At 42.3% G+C, this 16368-nt stretch overlaps 1 protein-coding gene across 8 annotated transcripts in view; it reads left to right on the forward strand.

Moving 5' to 3' along the window:
• Positions 1 to 16368, forward strand: part of ZBTB20 (zinc finger and BTB domain containing 20) — a 625639-nt gene that overhangs the window by 578237 nt on the left and 31034 nt on the right. For 7 of the 8 annotated variants that reach the window (XM_054043665.1, XM_054043692.1, XM_054043674.1 and 4 more), the window contains 2 exons: positions 4084 to 4185; positions 12750 to 12937. In XM_054043665.1, the coding sequence (XP_053899640.1) occupies positions 4121 to 4185; positions 12750 to 12937 (253 nt within the window). In that variant the 5' untranslated portion in view covers positions 4084 to 4120. The remainder of the gene's footprint in view (positions 1 to 4083; positions 4186 to 12749; positions 12938 to 16368) is intronic. The other variant, XM_054043732.1, reaches the window with a different exon arrangement.

Below are 16368 nucleotides of genomic sequence, written 5' to 3' on the forward strand. Positions count from 1 at the left end.
GAGTGTTCAGAATCACATCTGCTCCTTTTAATGACATAAACAAGTTCTTACTGCCATTTAGTCCTGCAGAACCAATACCACATGAGGACAGCAAGTGGGATTATTTGTTGCCGCACACATCATCAACAAACCAGTTTGCTGGGGATGATATAAGAGGCAGAAAGAAACCAAGATTTGCAGATCCCAGGGCAGGTTTGCAGCACTGGCAATCTCAAAAATCAGCTTTTGACTACAAAATTGAGCCCATTTGACCATGTATCACTGAGAGAGAATAACTCCAGATCTGAACAGCAGGTGCTGAATCCCTGCACAGAAATGCAGAGCTGTTTTGCTGACTGACCATGGCATCTAGATCATGTGAGTCCTCTTAGCTCCAAACAGGGAGTAGAAAAGGAATCGGAGAGTGTCTGAGGCAAAAGGAACTAGAGTTAGGGACAGAGAAAGAGGGGTCCTGCAAGAAACAACCCCTGGAAACAACCAAGTTCAGGTCCAAGAACTGGCAGGAAGCTTATGTATGCTGTTATTTAAGTTAACAAGAAAGGAAACCACAAGAAAGTGGATAAATCTAGATTAGTTTGCTTGTGTGTACTGTGTAGGAGCAGAGTAGGAACACCATATGCTTATGTGAAATTTAAATAATAGGCTTTGACGGATCATTTCTGATCAATGGTGCTGATTAATGAACAGCTCAAGTAAGGTAGCAAACAAATAAAGAAGGGTGAAGACACAAATTACTGAAGGGGAAAGAGGAGGATTAGAGCATCAGGATGTGGAGTTATGGTAAGGAAGCCCATTAATCATCAGCACTATTATAAAGGACCACATTTTGTGCTGACTTTATGCCCCTTGCAACTCTACTGAAGCCAACACAGAAATTCACCTAAAGTGCACCTCTTAAATCACAATCTGAAGTACCTCACTGCTATCATAAATGAACCTTCTTTAATACAAATAATGAAATGATTAATATGTCTTCCTCCTTCTAAAATACTAACTAAGACTTGGGTGGGTTGGAATACATGTAAATATATATAAAATACCCAAGTTAGTAACATTAATGGAAAGTTTTTAACTAATACTTCGTACTTCCATCGTGCATTCATGGAAGAAACTCAGTGTCTTCAAAATCTTAATTAAGCCTCGCAGCAACCCTGTGGAGTAGATGTTAATATTCTTGTTTTATAGCAGAAGGAACCAAGGTGCAGAGGGGCTATGTGACTTTCCAAAACTCACACAGTGAGTCAGTGGCAGAATCACAGAGAGAACCTAGGAATCCTGACAGCCAGTCCCCTGCTTCCTTACTGTTATTTGTGAAAGATGTTTTATTTTTTGCCTAATGTTCTCATGCTCCAAAATCCATGTCATCTGTTAGCCTTCCCATCTGGCTCAAGACCCCTTTCCTAGAGTGTTTCTGGATGCTGCTTTCCCCACTGTGTCTTCCCCCATTCCCCCGGTCTGATCAACCTTCAGTTTCATTGATTTTGTATTTTAAATAAAATCATCTGTGTCATGTATCCCACTATAGTATGTTTTTAATATTAAATGAAAACAGCCAAGCTGTTCAGGCCATACAAGAAGCTCTGAAGAAAGAAACAATGAAGCTGGCTAAGTTTTCTGGGACTTACAATTTTCTTCATGCTCTTCACCCAGAGTGGGTTTTTCAAAAGTACCTAAGGGGGAGTAAGGCTCCTAAATCCAGTTGACTTTCAATGGGAGTTCAATACCTGATTCCCATGTGTGATTGTGAACAGCCCATCCCCAACATCCTTTCTTCCTGCCACACTTAGTTATGAACCACAGAGTGAGTGTTGGCCACACCAATAGAACCAAGGATCTGTTAGTTTAGAGTCCCAAACACCATAGGCACAACAAATGACACAGAAAGAAAGAGGTTTCAGAGTAGCAGCCGTGTTAGGCTGTATCCGCAAAAAGAGCAGGAGTACTTGTGTGCCACAAGTACTCCTGTTCTTTTTGTAGAAAGAAAGAGGTGTAACAAAATACATATGGCTAACTCTGTCCCTCCTTAGTCTTGACTTATGTGAAACTTCTAGTCAATAGACGTTTTGTCTGGCTGAAGAAGGACTGGGGGCCTGATCCTTTGGTCTTTCTGCCTGAAAATCTACTGTGGGAGTTAAACATGCAGATAAACTGTAGGATTGGATCCCCTGTAAGGACTTCAGTATTTGGACTATAGAAAGGTGGGGAGAGGGACAGAATAAAAGACAGAATGACATGGATGAAATGTACATAGGAAGCAAGGTCAAAATTAATAGAAAGGGAGATAATGGGTGTATGGAAAACAAGGTAAGCAGGGAGAAGGATTGAAAGGAAATCTTATGCTAAATGTTAGCAATGAAATCTAAAACTATGCACATATTGGGCATCATTACACTCTTGATATTCAACCCTTGATGTTGACTCTGGTTTGTGAACCCTTCAAGCAAATCAGGAGCTGACTCCAAATACAAGTGAAACTCGGTGGTTCTGAATAAGTTTTGTATTGATCTTTCAAATTTGTTTAAATATGAAATTCAAAACAAACTTTAGGGAGGGGTATGTGCCTACAAAAACTGGAACCTCAGAGAAAATGTGTGCTTGAGCCCCTGCGAAGAGCAACTGCCAAGTGGTGCATCGTGTGTCTGTTTATACAGATCCAGCTTGCCATTAGCCATCATTATTACAAAAGGTGCACATTAAACTGATCTTGAAAGTCTACTTCATGAAATGCAGTATTATAGTGTCATCTAAAATGCACTGAGAGAATACTTAATTGTGTTGGTAGGCACTCATTCCAATGTGTCTGCTATATTGATTAGTGGTTTTGAATATTACCACTCTGATGAATTTCCTAGCATACATTCTGACCTGCACAGTAATGTTAATTACCTGTGAAATAACAGTGACACTTTGTATCATTTTGTTCACCTGTGGGTTTGTTTGATCTTGTTGATAAAGCAAATATTCATTTTTCTTCACTTATCCTACTGAAAATCCTGTATTCATGTGAGTAGCACCATTGGCTTCAGTGTGGGCAGGATTGGAGACACTGATGTCCATGGAGCTACTTGCATGAGTAAAGTGAGCAGGATTTAGCTTGTCATCTGCATGTTGGTTTAAGATACACTTCCATCCTCCACAGCCAACTACCAAAGGATTATAATAGTTAGAGAAAGAGAAGTCCTATTAGTCTAGTGATGGATTCAATTGCAAAAGATTTAAAAAATCCCAACGTTTTGTAGAGTTCCAATCCAGAGATTTGGTTTAGCCAGTTATAAAAGCAGGAATCATTTGAAAAGTCAGGTCTGGATGCTGAATTCCCCCTTCTACCAAATATCAAGGATGCTTGGTTCTGAAGGGTTTTTTCGGGGCCCATTCTGTATTAGACCATTGAGTTTACCCCCTCCTCTGGGCAGGATATGGCCTCCAGAGAAGACATTTCAGACATAAAATTGCTACTAAGGTTTGATGTTAGCTGAAAGACTGAGAATAAATTATCTCCCTGGTTGGTTTTTGTCACTAAAGTAGCACCCACTGGTGTCCAAATGAGGAAGTAGGTGGAGTTTCTGCCTTTGGACTGATACACTTTTATTTTAGCCACTGTTTCTGTGATACAAAGAAAGCAGAAGGAGAAAGACAGGTCCTTTTCCTTCCTTTACCTGTATTTTAGCTTAGAGGCAGCTCTTTCTGTCTTCTCCTCTGAGCAGGGTTAGATGACACGATGGGAAAAATTCTGGTGCCTTTTCTACACTATGGCACCTGCTATTGCTCAGTGCAGCTGCAGTCATAGCAGGCAACCTGCAAGACCAGGAAGGAATTCTGTTGTGTGGCAGTTTGCTGCTTCATTCCCCCTATCTTACCTACCCAAAATAATTTGGATGGTTAGGTCATGGAGACGAGGGACTGGAATCTATCCTCATTTATAGCTGGGGTTGCCCAGATGTAACAGAGGACAGAATTTTGCCCTGCTAGGCCTCACTCTGCCATATAGATGTGGAGAATACTGATTAACCTTGCAGCAAATTCTCTCACTCTTGATAAATTATTAACAATTCCCCCGTCTCCTTTCCTTTTGTTTCTTTCCAGTACAGACACAGCCTCTCTCTGTCCCCTGCCCCAATGAATGTCTGCACTAGGGCCAAGGCTTGGAGTGATTTACCTGAAGAGTGACACCATTTGGAAACCACTGTAAGTAAATTTTATGTCCTACAAAAGACTTCTTGTTTCAGCAAAAAGGAAACAAAAAACAAAAAACACCCGAAAACCTTAACACCTGGCCATTGCTGGTGAACACGAGCTAAATTTTACATTACACATTTACCTGGGAAGTAAGTGGTAAAAAACATACCAGTAAAAAAGTTGGTAAGTATTGGCCTCATGTTGTAGTTCAGCAGTGGTTTGACCTCTGTGCATCTTCTAGTTGTGCACTGCTCTGTTTAGGAGCCCCCTGCCTATTACTCAAGTTTAATGTGGTATCTTCATGTCTCTCAGTGGAGTTTTGCCCTGTTTTTTATTAGATTTCTTTGTCTTTTGTAGAGCTACGAGTCTGATGCGATCAGTGCATATTATTTCTTGTTGCAGTTCCATGCAATGCAGTTTAGTTTCCCTGCAGCTCATTAAAGTTTTGAGCTGCTCTTGTCAAGTCTCAATGATTCTTGTAGTTCTGTATAATTCAGGTTGGGTCTCTGTGTGTCACTGTAGTTTTGCAGAAGCTTGGTTGGACTATGTGCTTCTCAGTGAAGCTTCCTGATGTTCTCAGTGGGTTTTCTGCTTCTTGTAGTTTGACAGTGTTTTGAAATGATCTCTTACCTGCTGCCCTGGAGGGCATAATCTTATAGTTTTAAACTGTAATGGGCAGATCTCTGTTCCTCTTAATACAGTTTTTTTTTTTTTTTTTTTTTTACTGTTCTAGTGAAATTGACTTGATTCTCACTTGTAGCTTCCTGCTTCAATGCACAGGTTTTTGTGCCTCACATGATCGTTTTATCCTGCTCGGGTTGGATCCCAGTGCCATTCTGATCAAGCCTCCCTACCTCCCATCCCAGTTTTGTGTTCTGTTCAGATTTCTCTGTCTCTTGTAACTTTTTATGGTGCTGCTTTCAGAATTCTGTGTATCTTTCCATCTTAGTTTTGTGGTCAGGTATCTGGTCAGACTTCTGTGCTTCTCTCGGGGTTGGTTTGTTTTTAACTGAACATACTCATATCTCTGTCTTGCATAATCAGTTTCTAACCACACATCACATATTGTCAATGTCACATCTGAGAGAGGGTCAGGACTCACAGTGAGAAGCACTGATATCAGGAGTGGCATGAGTATCATACATGCAGACGGGAGATGAATGTGTAGTAAAACACTCAAAAATATTGCTTAAAAATTCTGAAGAATAGCTTGTTCTCTCTTACATTTTTAAAACAGGAAAGGCCAGATGCCTCGATTTATATATATACTGTGTGCACTAACTATGTTAAAGCCAAATTATGACTCAAAAAGCCAGTGGAATGCTTGCTTGGGTACTACGGATGCTGCTCTCAGGGGGCAGTGGCTGGAGGGAGACATTATGCCTCTGATAGGCATAATACTTGGCATGTGGAGGGCGGAAACTCAGTCAGTAGCAGTCTTTGTTACATCATTAGCAATCCCCTGGCATTGTCCTCCAAGCATTAGCTGGTATTCCAGGGAGCAGGGCTTGATCATGACCCAGCCCATCCAGACATACTCCTTAGGGTGCGCAGTGCTGCTAGCAGTGCTAACATATCCTTGACTATGCGGAGGGTCACCTGGCGCCATGTGCCCCGCCCCTCAGATTTCTGCTAGGGTTTATTTGCCCTGCCCTGAACCCCGCTGCATACCACCAAAACCTTTAAATTGTGCCCGCCCCTTCCCCCCAACTATCAACAGTTATGTGGCATCTCTGCTTGACCCCTTGTGCTTAGGGAGTGCAAATGGTCTTCTTATGACTACCTCCTTTACAGATGCACTAGGGAAGGCAGGGCTCATTCTAACCTTTTTGTCACCTCCCGTTCCCAGTGCATTCACACAGGAGCAATCGTAATTTGACCATTAAATAATAATTCAGTTTTGTATTTCTCACTGAAAAGCTTTACTCTACAGAATGGGGCAGGTACTTGCTCTGTGTTTTCTCTGCTGCCATAGCACCCCAGCCTTGCCCGTGAATAAGTCCCTTTTCTAGAGGCTGGAGAGTTCAGCCTCCATCTTTACCAGCTCACCGCCTCCCCATGCTAACAAATGCTGATCTGAAGGGCCCTAGGCATCTTGGTTACCTTTGGGCTCACCTATACCTTGCTCAATTTAGCTGTTTGATAGTGTGTTGTGCTCTGTGATGGGGCTTAAGGAAGTAACTAGTAGAAACTCATGAAAAAAACACTCAGCTGCCCTGTCTCATACATTAATCCCAGATCACGCCGGAGTGAAGAGTAAGCAGGAGACATTGAATCCTTTTAATAACCTACATCAGTTGAAATGGGCTTGACATGCTTCTAAAAGTGAAGAACCTCAGACACAGCGCATTTGGGTCTATTTCCAGAACTGGGATTCGGGCCTATGTCTGTTTCAAAGGGCCTCAAATGTTCGCTAGCTGACATGTGGGAAATGCTAGCAGCTGAGCAAACTAAATTGCCTGTCTGTGAGGGAGACCAGACTGAGAGGTTTGCTTGTTGTGACATGTTAATACATCTGGGGGAAATTAATCCCAAACACAGATAATTGTTGTGAGGGAGAAACCTGGGGAGACAACATTTGAAAGAGACTGAGGAGGATTGCTGGACAGCAAATTGCGTGTGAATTTGCAATGCAATATGGTAGCAAGCAAAATAAGTACAATTTTGGGTTTGAGAGGCATCCTGAAGCAAGGAGATAGGCCTCCCTACCTGTATAGCTCTGCGTCTACCACACCCAATCCGTTCTGATCCATTCTGCCTTTAAAATAGACAGACAAAAAAATCTGTGCTACTCTACATTCAGTGCCTAACATCATGTTGAAGCTGCATTATTGTGAGATGTCAGGTTTCTAGACCTTTATGAAAGAATGCTGCAGTGCTTATATACATAAAAGGGGGGATACTTTGTTACCAAAAAGATATTGGCACTTCGGAGGGATGAGAGGCTGGAGGGACTGATTTACAAGAAAAGTTTGAAAGACCTACTAAATAAGTGCAGTTTGGTTAAGTGATGACTAATACATGGTGGGGACTTGATAACAGTCTATGGATATTTGAAGAATATACAGCCAAGAAAGAAGGGGGAATATTTTAAGTGGTGAATATCATGAAACACTTCCCAAGAGATCAGAGGGGTAGCCGTGTTAGTCTGAATCTGTAAAAAGCAACAGAGGGTCCTGTGGCACCTTTAAGACTAACAGAAGTATTGGGAGCATAAGCTTTCGTGGGTAAGAACCTCACTTCTTGCATCTGAAGCAGTGAGGTTCTTACCCACGAAAGCTTATGCTCCCAATACTTCTGTTAGTCTTAAAGGTGCCACAGGACCCTCTGTTGCTTTTTCCCAAGAGATGTATCTGGCTGTGGAAGAGTCTTCCAAAGGAATTGGGTAGAAGCCTTATTACAAGGGCCATTGAAAACTAGACTGAATGAAACCGTACTAAATGAACTCTAAGGAACAATCCTGCATTGGCTAGTTGAGTAAGATAAATGAGTCTTCACCATGTCTAACTTCTAGGATTCTATACATCAGGGCTATCTACCATAGTGTCCTTTTCCCCCAGTGTCTTGGCCCTGTTTTCCTTATAATGAGGGTAAAGATGATGATGATGGTGGTGCCTTGAGTGTTTTCAGACTCAGCTTCAATGACTGGAATAGCTAATATAATAAACCACAACCACATACAGAGAAAGAGCATGGTCCTCCCTGGGGATCAAACCTGGTACCACCCGCACCTGGGGCCTGATTCATAGCCTTATGAAACTGAGTAACTGTTAGCTGGGAGTAAATAGGCTGTTACTAGAAGGAAACATGATCACATGTACTGAAGTAGTGCATTACATTGACACCCACAGGTGAAATTATGATGTGCTACTGCCAAGCACTGTAGCCAGCTCAGAGTAAGAATCTGGGAAGATGTACAAACTGCAATGACGTCGGAATACTCTACAGTCACTTAGAGAAGCTGCCCCTCCCACCAAACCCCAGCCATTGTTGCCTCCTTCTCCCATTGTTTATGCACCAGCCAAATCCAGCTCTTCCATTCCTTTTGACACAGCCAACCAGTGGTCACATTCTGAAGCTACTGACTGAGGTGAGACAGTGCTCCAATTTACCTCCTGGAATAAGGAGATAAGAACACGTTGTGTAATAAACGGTTCAGGATTTGCTGCCTGTCCATAGCACTGACTATCGGAGTCTAAGCTTGGGGATTGGAGAAATGAGGAGAGGACTGTTCATAAGGCCTCAGTGCCTGCGCTCCTACATAGGTAGTTTCTGATCAAAGTGAGTGCCGAGCCTTTTTTCTAATAAGTTTTCTCTAAATTCTAAGTTGGCTTTGATGTTTCCCTTACTTGAGCTTCCCTCCTCCTGCTGCTTCCCTCTCATATGTTTAAGTTATTCAGATACAGGGAAAGCTCTCTAATCAGTAAGAAAGGAGAGGAGTAATGTTGTGAACACTTATTTCCCTGGTGCTTAACAGCATCATTGCCTCCTTTCCCTTTCCACTGAGTACATGTAGTAGGGCCACAGCATTCTGATTTGGAATGGTTTCTGTTGTGAGGGCCTCCTGATAGTATACTGTCTCCCTTGAGAGCAACGGTAGCAAATAAACCCATTCAGAAAGGAAAGAGATTAGAGATGGGAGTAGAGGATGCTATCTATAATGTCACTGGGGTCACAGCCTATAGTGGACTACATTCACCCTGACTATATTGGCCTTCAACATTGGTTCTCCACTTGTAAGGTAACTCCCTTCTCTTCATGTGCCAATATATATTTATGCCTGTATCTGTAATTTTCACTCCATGCATCTGAAGAAATGGGTTTTTTACCCACGAAAGCTTATGCCCAGATATATCTGTTAGTCTTTAAGGTGCCACCGGACTCCTCATTGTTTTTTTAGCCTATAGTTAAAACATTTTCTAACCTGCCTCTGTACTTGATTCTGAGTGCTTGTGATGCAAGAGAAGTAGAAATTATTTAGCAACATGGCACTCAGGCTATTTCTTCACTGCAGAATTAACTCAAGTTATCTACACTTGAGTTAACTCCTCTCAAGTTAGCCTAGTCTGAGTGAGAGCAGCCACACTGCAAACTAATACTTGAGCTGCACAGAGTGGTTGGATTAGCAGCACAGAGTGCTAGTGTTAGCAGCTGATGAATTGTGCTAATATGAGCTATTGCCTATACTCCATGACGGGTCAGCCAACTCGAGTTAAAACCATCAACACACTCGAGTGCAGGATTTGTGTGTGAGGATGGGACATGAGTTAGGGGCAACACTTGAGTTGTAGCTTGGGTTAACTGCAGTGAAGACAAACCCTTAGATGTTGTAAATCTGTTACCAAGGATGGGGATGTTCGTTACGCCATATGTCCAGCCACCCCAACCACCCCGGCCCCCCTGATCCACTGCTGGCTGAACAAGAACTGTCATTGCCTGAAAGCTTCACAACTAACAATGCTGTGAAAGAGGGTGTGTGTGTGTGTGTGTGTGTGTGTGTGTGTGTGTGTGTGTGTGTGTGTGTGTGTGTACACATGTGCAGAGGGAGGAAGGTACTGGGAATGAGCGGAAGGGGGGATATTTCTCTACAGGCCCTAGGAAATGTAACAAGAGTTTGCCTGTGATAATGTTTGAAGTGCTCTCATGGACAAAAGGTATACTTTCCTTACTCAAGTTTCTAAAATACATTGCTGTGTGGCAATAGATTGTGTGGCTAGAGGTAGATTTTAGCAGCAGAATTGGTATCCACATTTCAAGCATGCTGGAATTGGGGTGGGGGGGACTGAGATGCTTAATTTATTTTTCAGACTTTTCTCTGTATGAAGTATACTTACAATATTTCAAAACTGTCTGATTTTCATGCAATTTACAGTGATGCAGTTCTAGCCTCAGTTATTCTAATACAAATTTGAGTAACTCAACTGAAGCTAATAGTTACTTCAGATTTACTCTGGTGTAAGTAAGATCAGAATTTGGCCCATATTTTTAACGTATTTGTAATATATGTTGTTCCCTACCATACAGTGTATGGGACGGAGTATTCTCCACTGCACTAAGCCTCTGATTTTGGGAAGGGTGGTACCCCCAACATAAAATACACTAAAGCTGCCAGCACCACTGGGGTTAACAACAAATCTAACTCAGCCTTGATTCACCTAAAACTCCCATCTAAAACCCTGGACCAGCCTCTTTGGAAACAGAAACATGAGCAGTGGGAAGACCAAAATGTTGGTTCAAGCAGAACTGACCAGCACAAGACAGGTGCCTGCAGCCATGTAGTTTTGACCACTGAACTCAGGCATGAGGAAACCCAGGGTGGTTGGCAGGGATTCTCTCTGTGTGTGTGTGTGTGTGTGTGTGTGTGTGTGTGTGTGTGTGTGTGTGTGTGTGTGTAAACGCACCCAGTTTTGCTTTGAGTTTCTCCATGCAGTGTCTGCCTTTTCTTTATTTATTTTTCTTTTTCACATTTTCCTTCCTTTTTCTACTGTTTTACTTTGGGTTTGGGAGCTCAGCTGGGTTTTATTGGGGGGGTGGGCTGAGGGCAGGCCTGTTTAACTTTTTTCACTTGAGCTTTCATTTTCCGGCTGAGGAGACACTTCATTGGAGTGTGTAATTTTAACACTTACGGCAAAGAATTAAAAAAAAACAAAAAAAGGAGCTTGGCAAACTTAACCTCTGGCATGGTGACCAGGAGGAAGATTCTAGGGAGGTTTTGTCTCACTACAATGTAGCCTGGAGCCAGGTGGTGCTCTGCTGCCCTCTGAAGGTGACCAGCTAGTACTGGCAGCCACCAAGGTTTGACAAGAGCTTCCACATGCTATGCCCTCAGATATGCCAGGCTTATATAATTCTTTTATATAACCGGAGACAATGTTCTCGATTAATGGCAAAGTGGCTTTGCTCTCTGTTGTGTGATAGATGCTCTTTCTTTCTTGTGTGTATCTCTTTCTCTTTTTTCTTTTTTTTTTTTCCTTTCTGGTGCTTGGACCCTAGAACAGGTTTTGTAAAATCTGTTAAAAAAAATAAAAAGATAGGCAAGAGGCAGGACTATTTCTCAAAGATATGATTTTGCTGTCTTAATGAGCCTGTATCTTTGCAGGACACGTTGAGTGAGGATTTTGGTGGTGGAGATATAGGAGAAAACTGGTTGTGTTGTTTATTTGCATTTACCAGGGCAATAGGCACTTCAGAAGGGGCTGCTGACATAGCAACCATTCCAACCATTTAAGGAATTATGGTGATGAATAGTCCGGTGCTCTGTTTGTAGAAGGGTTGCTGTGATGTGGGGAAACTGGATAAAACAACAGAAGAACCCTCAGAGCTTCTGTAACACAAATGGAGGGCTCCCTGGGTGAAAAATAATGCAAAGCCATTGTTGTAGAGAAAACATTTTAAGAAGGTTGCTTTCTTCAACAGTTATTTGTGTTTTAAGTGGGCATCATTCTAGGCCAAAGAAGAGCTTTTGAAATCAGGTTTCATTAGGTTGTACCTATGAACAGCAGTAAGTGACACATCCTGCCATCATGGCAGGTAGTACCTGAATTGCTATGTTTACCCCCCGTAACTTTCTGCTCACTTCCATGAGCACTGCACCTGCCTGGATCCAGACATACACTAGGGCAGCCAGTCTGCTGGCCAAAAGTTACAAGTCATTGCTTCTCCAAGACAATGATTTTGCAAACTAAACACTGCAATTAGAGCTCCAGCTGTAACTTACTTCTATAAAGAGGGAAGTAGCATTTTCTAGTATTTAAAGCACAGAGCTCTGGGCTTTTTTCCTTTCTGTGACAGACTTGCTGTATGCCCTTGGGCAAGTCACTTTCCCTCTTCACTCCTCAGTTTTCCCACTTGTAAAATTAGGATAATAATGCTTACCCGCCTCACGTGGGATTTCTGAGGCTTCATTCTGGATGTTTCCAAAGTGCTTTGAGGTCCTGGATGGAGTGCACTAAAGAAGTACAAATATTAGACTTAATAATTAAAGGCTCTCTTCTTTTAAGGGAAGTAGAGGAAGCCAGCATGCAGTGTGGCTATTGCTGGTTGTGTAAGGCTCTAAATCTTATTGCTTCACCTGTATAAATGACCTCTGCCTCTCTAAATTACCCCCTTTCACCATCCTTGCCCCCTGCACCCATAATCTTCTTCACAAAGTACCAGCTTATACTTTCACACTTCTTGAACTGGAAACATCAGTGTTTATTTGTTTTCCAGATACATTTGCTGTATATTTCTGTATAACTTTCAATTCAGAGTGATGCAGCCTTGATTAATATTTGTCACATGGAGCTCAGACTGTGTAAAGAACTCAGACAGGTTTTAATTTATATGTAGTCAGTAGGGGCAGAATGGGGAGCTTCTGACTTGGTCTCTGTGCTTTAATGTGGTCTCAGGGCCATTGCATCAGAGTGAAAACAAGGAGCAGCTTGTTTCCAAACAAGAGGCATGGAGTCCTCCCTGCTACCTCCCTTTAAGGAAGAAAAAAAAAAAAAGCAAGTTATCTTTAACAGATTCTAAAAATGCCTTTTCCCAAATACGCAGTTAGTCCCTTCAAAGGTTTCTTTGTTTATTTTCAGGAAGAAACCCAAGACAGCTGAAAACCAGAAGGCGTCTGAGGAGAATGAGATTACTCAGACGGGTGCATGCAGCGCCAAGCCAGGCCTTCCCTGCCTGAACCTTGAAGCTGTTCCGCCTCTGAGCCCAGCCCTCACCCACTCATCACAGTCACCAACAAACCTGCCCGCACACACAGGGTCATCTGATTGTGAGTACACCAATGTACTGACGAGTTGCTGGGAGCTGGTGAAATACCATTCCACACCGTGGACCAGCTTTCCCAGCCTGATGCATGTTGTTTCCATAATGTCATCAGCAAGATCTCATCAGCCTTTCCCTCCTCCTTTTTTTGGTCCATTTATCTTCAGAATATTTTCCAGGAAGTTTTCTGTGATAAAGTCGTGATTATTCAGTCAGCCTAAGAAAGCTGAGAGAGTTGCACAGATCAGGTATGCAGGGCTGGCCCTAATTTCTGTGAAATAATATATGTATGGCTCCCCACCAGCTCCCTCCCTCCCTAGGACTGGTGTTCCTCATCTTCATGTAGCTGTGTTTCTCCTCATCCCCACTTGTCTTCTGACTGCAACCCCAACCCCAACCCAGGCCACAATGGAGGAGAGCAAGTAGGGAATGCAAATCTCTAGCAAACCCCATTATGCAACAGGGCTTCAGGCAAAGAATCCCGGTGATGCTCTGTGAGGTGGATTGGGTTTAGCATGGTGGGGACCTAGAGGACTCAAGGCCCAATGCAACCAGATAGGCCAGACGCTGTTGATATGTTTTCAGTGTATTAACTCAAAGATGAGTCAGCACAGATTTCCTGGCCTTTTTAAAATGTTCTTTTCCGTTTCATCCAGGACACCAAAAAAAAAAAAAAAAAAAAAACCACACAATCCCAAAACAAGGAAATGAGCAATTGGAACTCGATTTTGAAAAGACAGAAATACATAACAGATCTTCAATATATTGACATTTTACAACCATGCTTTCATTGGGTTATGTCAGCTCTCACGTTCACCATTTTTAAGGGAGGTAGTTTGTCTCTTTTGGAGTGGTTTTAAGATATTGTTAAAATGTACAAGGGGAGGGAGGGGAGTAAGACGAGGAAGCCAGCTTCCAAGAACTCAGAAGCCAGCTAAACTTTGCGGAGGTCAATAAAAAGAAAATCTGGGTATGGCAATAAAAATACCAGGTAAAAAATAAGATATTTAATAGAACCAATAAACAGCATCAGGAGGCTCCCCTAAAGCTGGCCCAGTGACCTGGTAAAGAGAAAGAGGCATGAGACAATGGAAAAGGAAGCACCATACAATTTGGTGCAAAGGAAAATTCTCTTCCAATTTGAGATGCCTGTCACTGGATAAGACTGGGATTTGGGTTTGTTTTGTAAGGTGGTTGAAGCATTAGATCAGTGTACCAGGTATTTGAATCTATTACCTTATTTATTTTGGACTCTCTACATGGTTCAACTTAAGAGCAATTTCCCGAGTATAGGTAGCAAATACACCAAGACAGCCAGCTGCACCTCATCTTTAAAAAACAAAGATAAAGAAAGTTTAGGCAGTAGTTTGAATGCTAACGGTGCTGAAGCAAGCAGTTAACAAAAAGTCTGGGCAAAAAGATGTATTATACAATGATTTCTTAAGGGCCCCATCCTGTGTGGTGAGTGCCTCCTGTGTGGTGCTGTGTGCCATCAACACCCACTGAAGTCACATTGACTCTGCCCCGTGTAGGATTGGGTCTTAAATGTTCCTGTTCTTGGGCTTAGACATATTACCAGTGAGAGGAAATTCCTGAAGCAAGGACTTTCAATCTAGAATGCATTGCTTCAAGCTCCCATTGCTTTCCCTGCTGAGAGAGATTAGCTTAAGCATTCCAGGCAAATGCAGGTGGAATAGCAGTTCAGAAGGAGAGGTGGTTTCTGAGATAGCTGAGTCCTAGTTCTTGTAGGGCTTTGCAGATAGCAACCAGTACCTTGAATTCCCTTGGAGTTATACCAGACGTTAGAGTTCTAAATACCTCATTGTGTACATGCGGATGTTGGTGTGAAGAGTTGTGAAATTTGAAGAGTTTGGGTGTAAATTGCAGACACAGGCTAAGGGCCTCCAGTAAAAATCTGGCCCTATATGTTCAGAAATAGTTACAAGGAAGCAATGAGGCTATTGTCAGATGGTGCACAGATTCCACACACTTTCCTAATCACCAAAAGAGCAAATGGTAACGGTTAGTAGGGGCCAAAACCTAAGGCCATACTCCACTTTCTACTTGGACAAAACTCCACTTGACTGCGATGCGTGTAGAGTGAATAAGGACTTCAGAACATGGCCCCATGTGAATAGGTTAGGCTTTCAAGAGTGTAGATAACACAGGAGCTGTTCAAACATCAGTGACTGTATAGACCTATGTTTTGGGAGTGCCAAAAGATAAGAACATTCCGGCAGAAAATTTCAACAGATGCTTAAGGATATAATAAAAATAAAGCTTCATTCAGACTCTGCTATATATATATATATATATATATATATCTTAGCAGATGTGTCTAAACTCATAGGAATCCCACAGGAATGGTGCAGCTGAAACTCTTTGTGTCTATTGATAGTTAAAAGTGTTATTCTTAGACATTGAAAGGGCAAAGACGGCCCATCTATGAAGGAATTTGTTCCAGATAAGGGAAAGACAACACCTTAGCAAAGAGTTTCCATGGGACTGAGGAGCAGGTTGGATGATTATTGAAAAAAATGGGTGGTATGGGGTTTATGATTTAAGAGGACACAGAAAAGGGGGCTGGCCTGAAGGTAAATTGTGACAGTGAATGTAAATCCAAGCAGGAAAGTAAGACAAGATAAAGAAGAAACATGGAACAGCAGTAGTAAGTGGAGGGGATGAAGGGATGCAGAGGTCATTTATTTTTAATTGGGGGCCAAGACAGTTCTTGCATATAGAAAGGAATGCACTTTTTAATCTCTAGCGATGGGCCTGAACCACAACCCTCTGTCCGTATACCCCCACATTTCGTGCCTGTCCAGATCCAGATGTGGGTTTCACCACATTGCAGACCAGGACAGAAACATTGAGCCAGATTCTATTTGCATTTTTCTCTTAGTAAAATCTGACTTTCTTATTTTGATGGCTGTTTGCCTTTTAAACTCCACAGAGCCTTTAAGGGAAAAGAAGAGAGAGGGAGGCAAATACTCTTCGGGATTCCTAAACTCCACAGGGCACTGAGGTAGGGGGGAAGGAAACTCAGGATGATATTTTTCCTGAGCAATCAATAAGGGTCTATAGCAGGGGTCGGCAACCTTTCAGAAGTGGTGTGCCGAGTCTTCATTTATTCACTCTAATTTAAGGTTTTGTGTGCCAGTAATACATTAACATTTTTAGAAGATCTCTTTCTATAAGTCTAGAATATATATCTAAACTATTGTTGTATGTCAAGTAAATAAGTTTTTTAAAATGTTTAAGAAGCTTCGTTTAAAATTAAATTAAAATGCAGAGCCCCCCCAGACCAGTGGCCAGGACCCAGGCAGTGTGAGTGCCGCTGAAAATCAGCTTGCATGCCGCCTTTGGCACGCGTGCCATAGGTTACCTACCCCTGGTCTATATACCTTCCTTGTGACTCAGTGGGGCTGTTTTGCCTAG

This window comes from Malaclemys terrapin, chromosome 1, assembly GCF_027887155.1.
Source record: "Malaclemys terrapin pileata isolate rMalTer1 chromosome 1, rMalTer1.hap1, whole genome shotgun sequence".
Classification (NCBI taxonomy): Eukaryota; Metazoa; Chordata; order Testudines; family Emydidae; genus Malaclemys; species Malaclemys terrapin.